At 57.3% G+C, this 18458-nt stretch overlaps 6 protein-coding genes across 6 annotated transcripts; 3 read left to right on the forward strand and 3 right to left on the reverse strand.

The window, feature by feature from the left end:
- Positions 1-89: 89 nt before the first annotated feature.
- B0H18DRAFT_1121283 (uncharacterized protein) lies at positions 90-636 on the forward strand (the record flags this gene model as incomplete). Its single annotated transcript, XM_048034307.1, has 2 exons — positions 90-186; positions 239-636. 2 exons carry the CDS (start codon positions 90-92, stop codon positions 634-636), a joined length of 495 nt encoding a protein of 164 aa, XP_047890853.1.
- Positions 637-5878: 5242 nt separating this feature from the next.
- Positions 5879-8165, forward strand: B0H18DRAFT_1121285 (uncharacterized protein; the record flags this gene model as incomplete). The annotated part of the gene is made up of 9 exons (XM_048034308.1): positions 5879-6046; positions 6106-6276; positions 6327-6508; positions 6559-6721; positions 6772-7312; positions 7362-7553; positions 7604-7648; positions 7708-7714; positions 7766-8165. 9 exons carry the CDS (start codon positions 5879-5881, stop codon positions 8163-8165), a joined length of 1869 nt encoding a protein of 622 aa, XP_047890854.1.
- Positions 8166-10243: 2078 nt separating this feature from the next.
- Positions 10244-11254, forward strand: B0H18DRAFT_956552 (uncharacterized protein; the record flags this gene model as incomplete). Its single annotated transcript, XM_048042467.1, has 4 exons — positions 10244-10378; positions 10434-10670; positions 10714-10896; positions 10958-11254. The coding sequence occupies 4 exons, from the start codon at positions 10244-10246 to the stop codon at positions 11252-11254; spliced, it is 852 nt and encodes a 283-aa protein (XP_047890855.1).
- Positions 11255-12074: 820 nt separating this feature from the next.
- On the reverse strand, positions 12075-12749 carry B0H18DRAFT_956553 (uncharacterized protein; the record flags this gene model as incomplete). Its single annotated transcript, XM_048042468.1, has 2 exons — positions 12075-12442; positions 12563-12749. The coding sequence occupies 2 exons, from the start codon at positions 12747-12749 to the stop codon at positions 12075-12077; spliced, it is 555 nt and encodes a 184-aa protein (XP_047890856.1).
- Positions 12750-13127: 378 nt separating this feature from the next.
- Positions 13128-14216, reverse strand: B0H18DRAFT_880055 (uncharacterized protein; the record flags this gene model as incomplete). The annotated part of the gene is made up of 1 exon (XM_048040735.1): positions 13128-14216. A coding segment is annotated over one exon (1089 nt), but the record flags the coding sequence as incomplete, so codon positions are not given.
- A 69-nt stretch (positions 14217-14285) lies between these two features.
- B0H18DRAFT_956554 (uncharacterized protein) lies at positions 14286-16796 on the reverse strand (the record flags this gene model as incomplete). The annotated part of the gene is made up of 7 exons (XM_048042469.1): positions 14286-14540; positions 14600-14761; positions 14817-15246; positions 15318-15778; positions 15809-15915; positions 16116-16409; positions 16661-16796. 7 exons carry the CDS (start codon positions 16794-16796, stop codon positions 14286-14288), a joined length of 1845 nt encoding a protein of 614 aa, XP_047890858.1.
- Between the last annotated feature and the right edge of the window lie 1662 nt (positions 16797-18458).

Consider the following 18458-nt stretch of genomic DNA (forward strand, 5'->3'; position numbering starts at 1 on the left):
AGGCTGACGTTCTATGCGACAGGTGCCGGCGATGGCCGCCTCTGCATCTCCCCGCCCGGACATCCACCCACGACGCCCCGGTGCCCGTGATGGCCACGTCCGCAGCTCCCGGCCCAGGACCATCGACCAGGACGCCCCCGTGCCCCACCACTGCCCCCTCGTCTCCTGTGGGCAAGTCGCGATTCGGTACGGGCGCCGGCGGACTCGGCGCATTCGTCCCAAGGCCAATGTTAGCCAGGTCCCCAGCTCCTCGCCGCCGCGGCCAATGCACCCAGAAGCGTGCCGGCCGCTCCCCGGTTGTGGCTCCCGAGCCGTCGCCCACCACGCAGCTCCAGTGACGCCGGCCAACGAGGTGACCGTCCGGAGCTCCCGGCGCCACAGGCCGAGTCCTCCGTCGGTCCATCGGAGACGAGCGCAGATGGAAGGGCCCCGTCGCAGGCCACCGTCCCCGGGACGGAGTCACCCCCGCCGAGCACGTCGCTGGCTCTCCCAACGACTTCCGGCGGAATCACGGGGGTGCCACCTCCCCCTGCGCAAACACCCCCACCTCTCCCCCCACTTCGCCGGAGAGCGTGGATGTTGTCTCGCCACATGTGGGCCCTGGGCCTGAAAAAGAAGGTCAGTCGCAAGAGATGAGGAATGGGGACGTCGCTGAGGGAGATGGCCCCGGGGTGTGACATGGGCCGGCGATACGGCATTGAGATCATGGGGCCCGGACTTGTATCGTATCAATGTACCATAGCGCAAATCGATGTATACAATATATTGCCTGAGCACTACCCTCTGAGATGTCCACTGGGATATACCCGACGACATACTCGTATCCCCGGCCCGAGCGCACTCCCAATGTCTCGGCCCGGTGCTCCAAGCATTCCACCGGCGCCGAGCCTCACAGGAAACTCTCGGCCGGGGACTTGCACACCGCAGTGGCACCGGCTATTGCGGGCATATCAAACCCCTGACTCTGCTACCTCTCAGGCATGTCAAATGCCCTAAGCCCTCCGGGACGCCAACGTCTCGCCCCAAGCAGACACCCAAGTCGCGGCCCGAGACTCGGCCGCAATCCCCGGCCCGGGAGCTTTCGAAAGTCTCGGGGCCGGGAGTTTGGTAAAGTCTCGGCCCGGGAGGTTGGGCAAGTCTCGGCCCGGGAGTTTGGTAAAGTCTCGGCCCGGGAGTTTTGTCAAGTCTCGGCCCGGGATGGTCTTCGAATATTGGGGCCGGCATGTCATTACACAGTGGGCAAATGTACACAGGCAATGCTATCGGGATACCACGCAGGCATTCAATCCAGCAGTATGAGACTAACATTGATTCGGCGACGTGATGTAAACTACGATAACTCTGATGTGAGGGACTACGGACAGCTAACGCCGGCGGGTTGACCTTCGTGTCGCCGTCGTGGTCTTGCTTTGAGACTTAACCTTTGCCGGCGACGCAGACTTCTTCGTGTTTGACGTCCGGGCTGACGATTGACCATTGGCGGGCGATTCAGATAGGTTTGCCTTGGGCCGTTTGATCCGGGCGCCGATCGCTGACGACTTCTCGGGCACATCTCCAGCTTTCCGCTTCTTCTGCATCCTATGTGCCATGTCTTCCCACAGTTTGCCTATCGTCTCGCAGTGTTCGCCGAGCTCCTCGACGAAGCTCCAACCAAGTTGTGATCCGTGCACGTACTGTGGGATCTCGTCTTCCTCGTCGCTCCGGTGATCGATCTTCCTCTCGATGTCCTTCACAACCATGGCAATCGCCAAGGTAACGATAAGTCCGTTCTCTCGGCTCATCGGGGTGTCCGCAAGACTGGTACCTATTCGTGTGAGCCACGCACGGAACCGTGCTAGGACGTCCTTGTCATTGTGAATGTCCGGCGTGCATCTGGCCCGGCGGTAGTTCCAACTTGCCCAGTCCCACTTAGTCTTGGACTGCCATGCGCCGGTCTCGGACTAGATGTGGTTCGTCAGAACATCAGTGGCGAGCACGTTAAGGTGGAGCTCACGAGGTAGGGCAGTTTGTTGACCAGGTTTTGCACCCCGTCATCGGCTGTGAGCTCCCGGAGCCACTGGCGCCGTTCCTCCCAACTCTTCCCAGCGGTGGCCGGGCTCTCCTCATGCGCTGTGGTCCAGGACGACCGGTGCGGACGGCCGGCGTGTCTTTGGCCTTCTTCGGCCTTACTGTAAAGTGGACGGGAATAAGAATCCACCCAGGCCGAAGCAGGTTTATACTCACCCGGAGTTGGTAGGATGATCACCTCGTCGTCGTCCTCGGCATTGGATTCCACCGGAGCCCTTTTCTTTCCGCTGGGGCCCGCCTCCGCTTTGGAGGTGAGCAACGGGTTACGGGCCTTCTGTTCTGCTTTCCCTTTGGTCCCACCGTCGGCGGGCACGGGCTTGCAGCTTTCTTGGGGACCGGGCCCTCCGGGACTACCTCGGGCCGAGGACTGCTGGGATTCGCGGCCTTCTTCTTGGGCCGGGGTTTGCTCGGTTGGGCCTTGGATATGCCCACCGCCTTATTCCCACCTTCCGGGGCCGTCACTGCGGGCGCTGCAATCCCCTTCGGTGGGCCCGATTTCCCTGCCGGCACCGGGTTGTCGTCATGGGATACTTCCCCAGTGGGCCGGGCCTTCGAGGGTGCAGCACCTCGATCGGCAGCCTTGCCCTTGTCCTTACGGGGTGGGGAGGTGCTTCATCGTCCGTCAACTGGGGCGACTGTGCCTTCTTCTTTCCCTTGTCTTTCCGCTTCGGCGACGGTTTCGCTGGCTGCTCCTCCTCATCGGTACTCAAGTCGGCTTTGAATAGGTCGCTGAAAGTCTCCTCCGCTTCGCTCTCCTCTGCGGACGCCTCATCGCTAGCAATATCGCCGGCAGGTTCTTGCCGGCGCGCGCGAGACGGTCCGGGCGTGGCTTGCCTACGCTGTGGCTTAGGTCGCCTCGCCGAAGGTTTAGGCTTTACTGGCTCCGGGACGACGATCTCCAGCTTGGAATTCTTCCAGGCCCTAAACCGCAGCACCGGACCCTGCGGATGGTCGTCTTGCCTCTCCCGCCAATGAGTGAGGATTGCGTCGAGGTCCCCGGTGCGCATCTTATTCGGGTCGCTCAGCACGGTGCCGGCGGGGAGGTACTCAGGGTCGATGAACGAACCGAGAGTTCTGACAGTGATTGCCACGGCACTTTGACTGTTGATCGTCCGGTGAAATTAACTGTTGATAATATGTCAACAATGGAATGCGTATCAATCCCGGACACGCGTACCATACGTCTTCCGAACGAACGTCGCCAAAAACATACGCTTCAATTTCGTCTTTTTGAAACAGTCGTGGTCCGCCGGCGGCATGAGCGGATACCCGTCCTCGTCCTCCTCCCAGTCCATGTTTTCGATGACCGATGCCGGTCCGTGGTCCCCTTCCTCTTCGAATCCATTCCCATCTGTTTGCTCCGGATTTAGGTCTCGCTCGCGCCGCCGAAAGCTCTCACATACCGAACACGGTCTTGATGTATGCCTTCCACATGTCATACAGCAGGCCGGTTTTCCACTCGGCATGGGTGGCAGTAAACTTCGGTACCTTCGGGGAATCTTCTTCAAGTATCATCTCGTCGTTGAAGTCAAACCTGACAATGTATTCAACGATTCGAAGCCTAGCACTACGGTGGGCACACGTACTCTAACACACCGTTCTTCCCGTCCGCCATCGGGATCCCGACGAGGAGAAAGCACCTTGCCCCGCATTTCCTCCACATGATCTTCATGAAGTCCCGGATCATGGTGGTGCCGTACTTCTCGAGCTGCTTCCGTTGAAGGTCGGCGGCCATACCTGCGTGTTCCAATCCTTGGCGACCTGCATGTAGTCGGCCTGGTCCTCCGGCGAGAGATTGTCGCAGAGCTCCTTCAAGGCGGTTTGGTAGATGGCCGGGATCTGGCGGCTCGGCATCGCCTTGCCTTCCTTGTCCTCCCTCTCATCCCCCTCCTCCTCCTCCTCGTCGTCGTCATCCAACCCATCCTTCCCCCTCTCCCGGGCAATCCTCGCCATGATCTCGCCCAGCTCATCCTCCCGGTCGCGGGCCGCGACCGTCCTCCACGTTATGTCCTTGCCGAGCTTAAACATCTCCTTCTTGACCTGCTCCTTCGACCCCCGTCGGTTAGAGTACCACTTATCGACGCGCTGCCGGAGATGAGCTACCAATGTTCTATCATCGTCGTCGAATGCATACCTTTCGCAACTGAGCATCAAACTTGATTTTCTTCCGCTCTTCCAGCCGTTGAATGCTGTTCTCCACGAGCTCCTGACGTCGCTGTGGATCCTCGGAAGCCTGTTGATAATCCTCCAGGTTGCTGTTCAGGATCACTAGGTCCGGTTCTTGCCAGGTGACCTTTCCCATTGCGAGTTGCTGGTGAAGTGAGAATGCTAGGTGAGCAAGGTGTGATTTGTCGACGAAGATGGTGATGGCAAGAGTTCGGTAGCCTCGGGGTGACGGATTCGGTGACACCCCGAGCCTTGTTCGCCACAACCTTTCGATTCTGAGCTTAGATAACAGGCTGTACTCGGGCTACACAAATTCTACCTGAACCATAACACAACATTCGTTTCATTGTTTACTTATCACCATAACTCTGATGTGCTGGCACGCCGGCCGCCAGAATGGGACGGTTCCGGCCGGAGCATCACGGGCGAACCCACATTGGATTCCACCGAGTCACCAAGGTGTGAATTGTTAGCTCTCCAGTTCCATGGTACTCGGCGTATCGCAGATCCCGCTCGCCGCCGGGTCCGGTCACTGACTCCGGTTACCAGGTTAAGACAAGACCCATCACCGGCCGTCCCGACCGGGAAGCCAACGGCAGGCTGAAACCGATCTGGCTCCAACATAGCATCCAGCAAATGCTTCTGGCACCTCGTCTAACTGGATGAAACGCAGCGCACCGGACACGTGACCGGCAGGCGGGCCGGACCGTTGTGATCGACATCTTGCCGGCCGCATCATTATATACGCAACTGACTAATGTCCGGCCGGGCCATTATGCGCCCCGTTCTCATGCGAACCATCATGGAATCCTAAATGCTGTCTGATTTAGACGAACTGCAACACTTAGCGACTCCACGTCGGTGATCCCGGCCCCGGCCGCACCATACCCGGAACACGGGCGGCCGGCCCGCTGCATACTGCTGCACTAGTGGCAATCGCAATGGTTGCAGCAGTTTTGACGTGAGCAATGGCAATACAGAGCTGAACTCTGCCCTTATCAAACTGCTGAGCTGTTGATTGCTCTGGTAACACCATGGGTCGACTGCGGCCAACGGCAACCTCTCCTGCAGTGGTAGAACTCACACTGACGAAAAGAAGGACTGCAAGGGGAGTGAGGTCACGGCTTGTCGAGGTGCAGAATAGCGGGTTGCAGACTCCGCCGGCTACACCCCATCGAACCGCTCGGTCGACAACAAGACAGTCCAGCTGGACGCCACCAACCGATGATGTTGCCAACACGACTTTCTGCGAGTTCCCCACAGTTCGACAGAGTGCCCCGCAGGTATACCAAGTGCCCATGTTGTATCGTAGACAGAGCCTCACCAATTCAATCAGACACAACCTGAGATGCTTAGAGAGTGGATTCCCTCCAGCACAACTATCTGCGATCGTTGTACGCCCACTACAAGCCTCCCGCGCTCAGTGCCGAGGGGAGCTATATGTGCTCGAGCTGCAACAGTGGCGGCGGGTATGGAAGTGCATGTCGTGCATTGGTTATCCAATCTTCTGCCCGACCTGCTGTCTCGCCGAGCACCGGCGAACACCATTCCACCGGGTTGAGCAGTGGAACCTCGGAGGATACTGGGAGCCCTCATGGCTCCGTCAAGTTGGAGTTTCAATCACTCTCGGCCACCGGGGCAGAGAATGCCCCCAGCCGGCGGTTGTGTGGAGGATGACGAGGAAGTGGAGATGGACCGGGCGACCGATCGCGCGGCCGACGATGATGGCGATGTACCAGCGGACCCTCTTCACCACGCCGACTCACCTCCGCGACCCCCGCCCGCAATGATGACTATTGTTGACACCACCGGGGTGCATTTCCTCCGGTGACGTGGTGCGGCTGTCCCGACGCCGGTGACCACACATCGCAGCTTCTCGATGCCGGGTTGTATCCGGCGAGCCAGCGCAAGGCTCGTACGTGCTTCACCTTTGGGGCACTTGACGGTTTCCTGCTGGACAATCTGGAGTGTAAGACTACCGCCATGAATTACTACGCACGGATTCGACGGGCCACCAATCCGGCTTTTCCCCATGAAGTACCGGTGAGTGAGTGTCCAGAATACCAGCAAAGCACATGATTGAAATGGAGTAGGATCGATACCTTGAGCTGCTTAGAGTGAGCCGCGAATGGGCGTTGCTCCAGGCGAAGAAACAGTTTGGATACGGGCCACAGTGGCGAGAGGCCCCGGGCAACGGAGACCTTGCTCACTTTTGCCCGGCATGTCCGCAGCCCGGAGTGAACATACCCGAGGACTGGGAGGTGGATGATAGGAAGTAAGTAGTTACTCTGTTCGCCGGTATACGCCAGCTGAACTGTTCTGGAGGTACCTATATGCCCGAGGATATGTCATGGATGGGAACTTCCACGCCGAGCAAATGAAAATGCGCAAGCCCGAGAACGACGTACCGTTGATGCCGGGGAAAATGTTCATGGTTCATCCCGGCCCATACGAGGAGCACCTGAGAGTAGCGAAGGACGTGAAGATGGTGAGGGTGTATACAGCCGGCATACGAACGTGTGGCTAACACGTCCACAGCACTCAAGCTGCAACGACCACAAGGCGGTCTCCCAGGCCAACGCCGACCGGCATAAGCTCGCTGTCACCGGGATCGGCGCAACATCTTGTTTGAGGCACGGGTGCTTCCTTCCGCACTCGGTAGTGAACTATCAGAAGGGCGAACGTCAGATGAACATGGACTACTCCCTGTCCAATGCTCTCGGCTACCGCTCGAGAGGTATTGGGCACGTCTATGTATCATACGACATCATGTGCCAGTACCACGTCCATCTCCATGACCGATTTGACGACAATCCTTATCTTCAAATGCCGGGGGGCCTCGTCCTATACAAGTGCATTGGCCTCTTTCACATTCACGGTCACAAGGCGGAGTGCGAGCTCCGGCACTCTCTCACCTTCACCGAGGGGGCCGGGGAAGCTGACGGCGAGATCATCGAAACCCAATGGTCGGGGATCAATCCCGTGTCGGGTAGTACCCGCTCAATGTCAACATCCCACCGGCAGGAAACCCTCGACCGGCACATGAACAATTGGAATTGGAAGAAGATGATCACCATGGGTATGGTCTAGCTGATTGTGGCATCACACATTGGGCTGACGGAGGACAGTGGCTTCGCTGAGAAGAAAAATCAAAGCCAATCGGCCACTGCTGGCCGACATGAAGGCCGACCTCACCGCAAAGGAGGCCAGTGTCGATGCCGACATTTTGGGAGAGTGGAGGAGGGAACTCAGGATAGTACAACGACGAAGGCTGCGGGATGTGAAGGTAATGGACAGGTATCAAGCGAAGAAACAAATTAGTTGGTACACTCTGCTCTCCATGCCGAGCTCTGGTCTGATTTGGTCACAGTGCCCTCGCGGCTCGAACTTCAGATAAAGCTTGCAGAAGAAGAGGGTGAGGCGGGGACCGCGTTGGCACAGCGGACTGGATTGCCGATGGCCTTAAGCTTGAAGAGCAACAGTCAGTGCTTTGACCTCCTTTTCCGAGCTAATTCTGATCGCCCTGCTGCAGACTCGCAATCCAGAAAGATATAAAGCAGATGGGCGCCACTGTGACGGGGGCTCAAGAGTTAAAGCTGGCCAAACGGAGGAAGCCTCTCGAGAGTCAGATCCGGCGGTTCCACCGGCGAGCGGCTGCAATTCACCGAAGGCATGACTGGGGCGTGGCAGAGGAGGAAGCAGTGGATGACGACTCGGCTGCGGAGTGGGAAGAAGATCCCAACGATCCCCCAGCACATGCCGACAATCCATGGTCCATCTTTCCCAGTAAACCGCCCGCACCATACCCAGTGAAGGCGGCGGAACATACGAAACTCGGGCTACCTTCGAATTTCACGCGGAATGCTCTAACCGCCAATGGATTGCAACGTTGGCCGCGCACGAGCTCACTCTGCGGCGCGGACAAGCAATGATGCCTTGCAGCAGCTTCGGATTCTCATCGGCAAGAAATCGTTTGAGTTCCAGACAACCATTCGGCACGGGAGGAAAGATGGCAACAAGAAGCGCACCCGATCCTTACCAAGTTGGGTAAACTCGACCGAGCTGTACAGCTTCAAGCCGCAATCTATCGCCGGGCCCGGCGGCGATGCAAGTGCTCGGCCTGTCTGCAGAGGATCAAGCTAAATATCAGCAGCTCACCCCAGATGATCTAAAGACAGTAACCGCCATTGCCGAGCCCAACAAGGCCGGCCAACGGCACAATCCCCCTCGTGGATATGGAATGTTAACGTCGGTGGCGACATACGGAGCAATGACGAGTTGGGAATCAGTACGTGAGACGGCGGTGCGGCATTGAATAACTCGCTGACATTGCGCATAGTTCACAGGGTACAGTGGTTCCATGCCCGTTCAAAGGTCGACAGATTGGAGGAAGAAGCCGCCATATTGCGCAGGGAGCTTGACTCCGTGTGCCGATACTTTGACCACGAAGCATGCCGGTGGCGAGGACTAGCGACCAATAACACCGATGCCGAGTACCCAGGATTTTCCCAGCATTGCCGAGCACAAGGCGCACTGTTTGATCGCCTGCGTGAAGATGCAAAGGTGGCATGGCGGGATCTGTACCTGGAGCCGAATGTCGTGATGTAGTGGTAGGATAGAAATTTACTTTGTAATCGTACCACCTACCCGGCTACACAGTCTACATATTCCGAGGGTTGTGACGAGCTGTCAGGCCCCATGGTCCCAGCTCCGAGTCCGAATGCTTGCCCGAAGTGCCGGCCCGAGAGTGTGACCAAATACTCGGCCCGCGGACCAGTCCGCACTCCCGGCCCGAGAATATGACCAGATACTCGGCCGGCGCACCAGTCCGAACTCCCGGCCCGAGTATATGACCAAACACTCGGCCCGCGCACAAGTCCGAACTCCCGGCCCGAGAATATGACGAAACACTCGGCCCGCGCACCAGTCCAAACTCTCGGCGCGAGGTATCAGGCATGCTCGTGGCCCGAGCAACGTTGAGAACTCAAGGTCTCAGTTGTGTGCCCAACTCTCGGCCCGAGCACTTCCCAAATCCTCGGTCCGAGCACTCTTCAAAAGCTCGGGCCGAGCGACCAGGCAAATACTCGGCCCGGGTTAGGTGAACGAGGCGTTGGCCGCAATGTCGTATGCCTGTATACATAGTGCCCGCGTGGCCTTGGCAGAGGAAAGTCGTATCTTAGAGGGACTGTCGGTGCTCTGGTAATTCATACGAGGACATGAAATGTACTTTTGCCCGGGATGGCATCCTGCAATGTCGCATGCCAAGTAATGGGAGTTCGGTGATCATCCTGGCTCATTTGGAGCAACTGAAAGCACGACAGCAGGAGTACATGTGTAAGCATTTGGAACCAAGGACTCAATCCATCAACATTCCATCCCGCGCCTCCACCACATCAAACAGCAACATAATCCTTTCCAGCCTGGCATCAATCCCGGAAATGTCAAGGGACATTTCGCTGCTCTCGTACGTCACCGACATGACGATCTGTCCACACAGATATCGCCTGATCGAATATGTGTGTGGCCGCTCGGGCACCACTTCGGCATAACTAAATATTAATGTCACAATCTTGATGTACATTGAACCGTGGGAAGCACTCACGGGGTGGACAATGCGAATGGAAGCAATTCCCAGCTGAGGAAAGGAAAGGCTTCGAGCCGGAAAGACTGCCAATGCCAGTCAATGCGCGCGGTGGGATAGGTGCGGACCAATGAGAACGCACCATGTCCATATGGCAAGTCAACACAAATAAGAGCTTGGTGTGATTGAGGAAGGTGATGGGGGTAAAATATCACAGTTACCATTACAGAAGGCGGGCTGCGAAATGGCCTGTCGGCAACGTGCCACACGTGCCGAGCAGACTATACCCAAGAAGGCATGTCTCCCCGAATGTAATCACGTGCTCAGCATCGGCGATCAGTTGATGATAACGCTTCGCACTCGCATGTTGTTACACTACTCCTGTATCGTACACTATCCGCGTCGTCTGGACCGAGCTGCTCAACAACAATGAACACCATGCTCGCCGAACTCCTCGCTGACAGCCAAAGAAACATCATGATCCCGAAGGCCCTCAAAAATCTCGCCGAGGCCAAGCAGAATCCTGCGCTGCCCGGCGCCCTTAACAATTTTCTCGTGGGCATCGTAAGCTGCCCCGGTATCGTTTGCTTGTCGTGCAGCTAACATACGACAAAACCAGTCGGTCTCTGCCCTCATGATCGGCCTCCAGGAGATGTTGAAGCCAGAGGTTGCCGCTACGTATGGTCTTACAGAAGCAATGACCACTTACTGCGAGATTGTGGCACCCCGGGGAAGCAAAGACTTGGCCATTGTCACGAATGTGATCGAGGCTGTATCCGGCATCGCACCAGGGCAAAGTGGGGCGCCCGCTACCACCGGAACCAGCGACACTCCTTCCGGCGAGCACAACGGTAAAGTGTTTCGGTCTAAGCACAAGTTTCCAGTGATGCTAATCCCAGCCACCGGAAGATCAACTCCCGCAAACCGTCCCCGCCCTGCCGGAAAGCAACACTCCGGAAGCAGTTCTGCAGGAGCTGCGTGAAAGCCAGCGCAGCATGGATCAGATCATCGCCGAGCAGCTCGGAGCGTCGAGAGAACAATACCGCCGTCTCGAGCAGCAACTGGAGTTAGAGAAGTTGCGTGTAAGACAATTTCAGCACCATTTGCGTTCTCGTGCTCTGCTTATGCACATTTGTGTCGTAGGACGGAGTTACTGTTCGTGCCGAGCAAATCAGCCGGGCATATCTCCCCCGCTTCCCGAACCCCCCGCCCCTCAGCCCGGAAATGATGCCGGGAGGCATGTCGAACGATCTATTCAAGTGGTTCAAGCAACTTGGAGGGGCCATGCAGACAATGGATATCTATATCCAGGCGGAGCTCAACTTCTGGCACGCTGCCGCCCGAGCGAATGCGGCAGAGTGGGAAGCCTGGCAGCGCGGGATGACTCCAAGGGCCCCGGCAGTGGCGTCTCATTTCCGGGTCACTCAGGCTGGTGAATGAGTAGTGTAGAATTTGTGTCGTTTCACCCAAGTTCCATTCATGTATTCCTCCCACTGCTTGCTTACAATGAAGACTTGCACATTTCGCCGAGATGATACGCGGTGTTCCCGGCCCGAAGAAACTCAGTCTCGGCCGGTCAACGATGTGTATGTCGGGGGCTAGTGAAGTGCACACATTTGTAACTTGGACTCGTGGTTGAGTACTGGTCCTGTAACCCTAAACACTACGAGTGCCCAAACGAGAAAACCCATTTCCCCCCCAGCCCAACACATATCCCGCTTTCGTAGTACCTTCACTCCCAAGTGTTCCGCCAACTCACGTCCGGCATCCCAGCCCAGCGATGTACATTGCGTCGCATAAAGTATGCCACACATATCCGCTCCGCCGACGCCTGTGGAACATCATGGGGGAGGCGAGTGCCCGAGAATGCGGTGACCGTTCCGGTTTTGTAAGGAAGTCGGAGACCCAAAGTCGGAAACTTGATGTACTGCTCGGGATCGCCACCAATCGTCATCAGGATGTCGTACCACTCCTTCGGAGACAGCATGTCCCGATGAACCGGGCTCGCTCGGTTTGTGATTACCGAAAGGGCATTGAACGGGTTGTGCCATAAATCTACAATGCTGGCCCGGTCCGGGTCGCTTCGCAGAGCTTCAATAGAGGCACGACCGGCGTCATACAAATCCGGATGCATGATGCGCAGCATGCCGGATATGATGATATGCGGATGGGCCATCTGGTCTAACCACATGTGACCGGCGGGGCCGGTGTTCGGATCGGTGAGCAAGCGAGAGACCAGTGGGACGTCGTTGGCGCCCTGCTAAACTTTGAGCGAACAATTCGGGAAGTCTATCCGGAGACGTACAGCGTGTCCGAGCCAGAACCACCCCGGCGAAAACGCGACACACGCCGGCTTAAGGTCGTCCCCCTCCTGCGGCTCCCGGAAATTCTCGATATTTTCCCTCCAGCTTGCACTCGCCTTGGGGCGATTGTGGGAGAGAAGTGGATTGAGACCGATTGTGGCGTGCCATATCGCTCTCTTGTACTCGGTCATAGACAGTTGGCGGTGGACATATGTATTCTGGCGTACCTGGAAGACCTCCGTGATCACGCCGGGAAGGTGCCACATCAGCACCCGGCCCTGATTGTCAGCGATGGTAAGCGGATCCTGGCAGTCCTCGTATTGCACTGCGGCCAATTCATCATCGTCCGGTACAGTGCATGGATGAGTCGACGCATCCCACTGTACAGTCCCTGCCTGGTGAATGAGTGGATGAGCATGTAGGCGAACGATTGATGAGTGCTCACGGCGATTCCTGTACGCGTCGGCCAGCATCTGCGCTGCACGCCTGGCCTGGCGAACCAGATAGACGTCGAGGAGCAGTCCGGGAAGCGGAGCGGCGCCGGGGCGCGATGCCGGCACCGAGAGGAAGTAGAGGTACAATGCCTCCAGATACGAGCAGTACTGGTTGTGCACTTGGGATACTGTGACCATGGTGGGGATTGATGCAGAGTCGTATGAGCGACGTCGCAAGTCCCCAGACAACGCCGGATGCACGTCCCTGAAAAAAAGCGGCCTCATGGTTACCTTGTGTATAGCATGTGGCTTCCTCATGGCCCAGATAAGGACTCGAAAGGATGGCTGACCCGCTGCATGATCACTACTTATCAACATTGATGGGAGATAATATTATCATCTGCCATCCATTTGTTGACGCATCGTCCGACCAGCCGACGTTCCTTTGGCTTGCCTGATCCAGGGCTCAATTCTAGCGGTAAGCCGGTGCTGTACAAGGCCGGCCGGAGCGTTGGAGACGAGAGGTGCCCGGCCGGACAGCCCTCCGGCCGGCACGTTGGAACGGGGGATGGGGTGCTACGGGTGCACCGCTGGGGGACACATGGGCAGGGTGCAGGCCGGCCGGAACGTTGTGGATGAGAGGTGCCCGGCCGGACAGCCCTCCGGCCGGCACGTTGGAACGGGGGATGGGATGCTCCGGGTGCACCGCTGGGGGACGCAGGGGCAGGGTGCAGGCCGGCCGGAACGTTGTGGATGAGAGGTGCCCGGCCGGACAGCCCTCCGGCCGGCACGTTGGAACGGGGGATGGGATGCTCCGGGTGCACCGCTGGGGGACGCAGGGGCAGGGTGCAGGCCGGCCGGAACGTTGTGGATGAGAGGTGCCCGGCCGGACAGCCCTCCGGCCGGCACGTTGGAACGGGCGATGGGATGCTCCGGGTGCACCGCTGGGGGACGCAGGGGCAGGGTGGAGGGCCGGCCGAAACGTTGGAGACGAGAGGTGCCCGGCCGGACAGCCCTCCGGCCGGCACGTTGGAACGGGGGATGGGGTGCTCCGGGTGCACCGCTGGGGGACACATGGGCAGGGTGCAGGCCCGCCGGAACGTTGTGGATGAGAGGTGCCCGGCCGGACAGCCCTCCGGCCGGCACGTTGGAACGGGGGATGGGATGCTCCGGGTGCACCGCTGGGGGACGCAGGGGCAGGGTGCAGGCCGGCCGGAACGTTGTGGATGAGAGGTGCCCGGCCGGACAGCCCTCCGGCCGGCACGTTGGAACGGGGGATGGGGTGCTCCGGGTGCACCGCTGGGGGACACATGGGCAGGGTGCAGGCCGGCCGGAACGTTGTGGATGAGAGGTGCCCGGCCGGACAGCCCTCCGGCCGGCACGTTGGAACGGGGGATGGGATGCTCCGGGTGCACCGCTGGGGGACGCAGGGGCAGGGTGCAGGCCGGCCGGAACGTTGTGGATGAGAGGTGCCCGGCCGGACAGCCCTCCGGCCGGCACGTTGGAACGGGCGATGGGATGCTCCGGGTGCACCGCTGGGGGACGCAGGGGCAGGGTGGAGGGCCGGCCGGAACGTTGGGGACGAGACGTATCCGGCCGGCCTGCCCTGCGGCCGGAACGTTGGTACGCTACCGTCTGCAACGTTGACCCGGACCCCTCCGGCCGGCGCCGGCCGCACCGTCTTAGACGGCCGAATCTCACTCCGGGTCTACCGTTCGAAACGTCAAATCTTACTCAGTAGGCTCGCTTAGCTTGTTCGAAGAGATGAGGACACGGAACACCGGAACCCTTGAGATAGTCCGCAAGCAGTGACTCCGGTGTCGTCGTCTCGCATCCTGAGCCTTGTACAGCAGCACGGAAGGCTTCCCTCTTGTCCGCAGTCATGTTCCTGATGCGTACGTGCTGAAGGAGGGAGTCATATGACGAGACAGAGGATACCCAAAGAAGACTGTAGAACATCTGTGCGCCGCTTTGCAGTTTCTGGACAGCCTATAAAACGAGAACGAAGTATTAGAAGTTAGAAATCACAAGAGCTCTAAGAAGCGTACGTCAGGGAAAGAGAAGCCATTCTTGCATGCTAGGCGGAGACCACGCATGAACGCCTGGAGCTCTGGGTGTTCGGGAGGTTCAGTGCCAACTATGACACGATAAAGCATGTCTACTGCTATAACATGATGGGACTCCTCGCTGCGGTCCTGCAGTAGCTGCACCTACATTACAAGGTCAGCCGCTGAAGCTATTGCATCCTGCCAAAGGAAAACTTACGTCAAGAGATAAATATTGAGCAAGGAATGACCGAAAGCCCCTGATGTCGTCCGTTGGGCCTAGGCTGAGCCAGTTCTGGAGGAACTCCTTCAAGTCAGGGTGCCACTCGCCGACCAATTCAGGACTAATCTTCGTTATGTCGCAGTCGTTGAGGCAATAATGCAGGAACACAGGGTCTAGCGGCTCAGGAGGTGCGCCGTTGATCATCATCAAGGCAGCCACTGCACCCAGGACGCCCAAGTCGCGAGTGCGGTTTGCTGGCAAGTATCGAGACGCCGCCATAGTCAACGACGTGGCAATGGAAGACCGCTCATCCGCTCTGGACTCAAACCATTTGGGCTTGTCTCCGCTGTACTTTTCGAATAAGAGCTGGAGTACCTCGCGCTCTATGCCTTGCCCGCATTGCCTCAGACGGCCATCAAGGCCTTGTCTGCCAGTAGAGAATAGTCAGTCAATCGTGGAATACATGGATACAGACGTGTGACAAACATCACAAAGGACCTCTCTGGAGCGAGGATCTGAGAGAAATCGTTGGATTCCAAGGCTTGCTCTATGTATTCGCGCATCTTGGCAGCGACGTCAGTGACATCAGGGCCAGCGATGACATGTAAGGCAGCAGGAGGATCTCCGGGATTGGCCGCAGCATAGATATTGTCGGCGAAGCCGTCAAGATCAAAGTATTCATCTGAGGCGTGCGATGTGGCAAAGGCTACCTCCCCAGTCCAGATCCGTGGTGGTAGAGACCTGATCTCAGCAATAGAACCAGTGCGTTGTAAGGAAGAGACCGGGAAGCTAATGTTGCTACTTCCGGTGTTGGCAGTAGGATGCGAGGCCATGGTAGTCCTATCGCTGGACGCCAGCCTAGAAGAGCGGCGAAGACTGGCAGTTGGCTCAGATGGCACCGCTGCTGCCACCGCATCCTCGATCTGCGGGCAGAAGGGATTGTCAGCAGTGTTGCCAGCCTGCCGTATCACGACAACATGGTGACATACCTCTGGAGAAGTGTTGTTCGAAATGGCTAGGCCTTGAGAGAGAATGGCTAGGGCTTCCTCCTCACCATCCGATGCTCCGTCCGACTCGCCACCAGATGTTGCAGTGGCTGCATCGTCGTCATCGGTCGAGGATGGGTGGTTGTCACACGGGAAACGTGACCAGATGCGTATGCCGGCACAGCTGTGACGACGCAATAGACCCCCGTCTGACCCCTGCAATGGCAAAAGTCCAGAGAACCTCGGTGATCTCACGACTCAAGCAGAAGGTCAGTTTCCTTGCATACATCACAAGCTCGGGAGAACTAACTGAAGTGGACGACGAAGTGACCATCCTCGAGGGAGAGATCAGGCTTGAAGTAGCGGGTCTTGTCCATGAGCATATCACTCAAGGTAAGCTGCGCGGTGAGCGCCTGCCGTTTAAGCGTAACGAGTGCTGAGTTTTGCGTAGAGCCCTTGTTGCGGAATCCAAGAAGTTGAAGTGGCTGGCGCTCGTGTTCGACCAGTAGGTGCATATTTGATGCTGCGCCAAAGATGTATCGCTGGGGTGATGCCTCCATAGCCGACACGATAGTCTTGATGAGATCCAAGACGTAGGTATGGACTGGAACGACATGGAAGTGAAGGAGGCCAAGTTTGTCTAGATCCCGATTGAAAGAATGGCGCGAAAACGTATAAAGATACAGCGTATCATTCTCATCCTAGAATTGAGCTGATGAGCACTGATACCACTGCTTGACAGTCACTGACGACTCACCCTTGGGGGTATACTTTGACCTTGATCCGGACCAAGGGTTCAGAGGACAAAGAGCCAGGCTACACCGGCATATTCATACATGATAAGTCTGTACTTACAGTCCACGGATGATACATGTATGGCATCAGGAAAAACGCTCTGGCCGCCCAACAGCTTGTATACCTCCAAGAGCTGGGACAACCTAGGGCGATTACTTGAAGAGCTCTTGTGTACCCAGCAGCGTCTCTCGGACATGTTTCATAGCACTCTGTAATTACTCGTGCCATCGCTCACTGCAATCACTGACCCATTGGCATCTCTGTAGAGAGCTAAGGCCATGCCCACCTTCAACCTCAGACTGCTCAATCACTTAGCACCAGATGGCATCGCATTGGATAGATGAATATTATTACAGAGCACGTAAGCACTTCCAAACAACAAATCTACTGTACTAGTGAATCAAGTACGAATATGATGCCAAAGCAGGTGGACTAGACAGTGAGTGAGCGGATTATAAGCTACGTCCCAATTTGTATGTGCAAGCCTTTACGCACATGATACCACCTATAGACCAAGTTGTCCGTGGCCTGTTGGGGACTGTGGGCTTGTCGCGGTTGATCTGCAGAACCGCAAACCATGGGTCAGCCCGCCCTCGTTCCCAGAATCGCGCCAGGCTGGCGCAGTAACAATAGTTGTTGGTAGGTACACTATATAGACAACTCACTAAAGCTTTGCTTTTGTTCGTCACTCCTGCCCTTCGTCCTTGTACTATCTCCTTCGCCAGTGCACGCTTCGCTCATGCCTTTCACGCTTGATTCCAATGCGTTGACTTGAGCGTGTGGTTGTTGTTTGTTGTACGAGTCGGCGGCAGCACCGCACCGCTGCCCGTCTGGCACAGTTGCGCGAGCGGCGGGTACGAAAGAGGTACGAGAGAACTGACGTATCTGTGAGCAGGTAATATCGATGGGCAGGTGAGTGCGCGCGACAGCGCGTGACAACAGAGACTTAGGCATTGCAAAAAATGGTACTCGCAGGTGCTGGTGAAAAGCGACAAGTTGTGAGTGAGCCTGAGGGACCAGAGACTTACACCGGATTCACGTACTAGCATTCACGGATTTGAACAAGACTCGAATCGGCATCGGCGTCGAAGTCGAAGATGTTATGCGTCGCCTCCTTCAAGTTGTCGCTCCCGTGGCTCGACGACGTCTGTGAATCCACAATGAACGGTGGCGACGGCTATCCTGCAAGGACAGCAGTGGTCAATGTATGCACAACAAACAGGACACACAGTACGTACTACAGCAGACTTTCATGAATTTGACTGAGGCCATAGTAATGGACGCGCGGTCGGGAAAGAGCGCCGGGTGACCAGCCGAGGGTGGGCACAAGAGCCAAAGGCTGGCGGTGGGTGGGCAAGCGAGTAAATCAGTGGTATTTGTGAACACGTGCGTTCGCAAGAAGGGGAAGTAAGGCGGCGGAAACGCGAACTTGCCCGCAAGGCTAGTGACCGAGACGCGTGACAAGAGGAAGTGAGTAAGCGAGGGAGAGAAGTCGAGGGTGCGTGCAGGCCGGATGAGCGGACGGACACACCGGCATTTGAGCAGGATGGACGGACTGGCAGGTAGTAGGTGTAGGCACCGTGAGCTCATTGCTCATTGATGTGCTCGCCGAGAGGCATCCGCTACGATTCACAACGTTGTAAGCTAATGTACACGGTCAAAGAGACGTCAACAGGAGAACATAAGTACAGAGCAACACCTCCAGCTAGTGGCTGGCACACTACGGAGCAAACAAGCTGGAAACTGAGGTAGTCGGCATGGGTAGTGATACGTGACGGCGGAGCAACGATTGTGCACTGATGTGGGAGTGGGTTCAGAATGAAACAGTATAGGAAATGGAAGACGCACACTTCAATCC

This window comes from Fomitopsis serialis (assembly GCF_022376445.1).
Source record: "Fomitopsis serialis strain Sig1Antser10 chromosome Unknown B0H18scaffold_59, whole genome shotgun sequence".
NCBI classification, from domain to species: Eukaryota; Fungi; Basidiomycota; class Agaricomycetes; order Polyporales; family Fomitopsidaceae; genus Fomitopsis; species Fomitopsis serialis.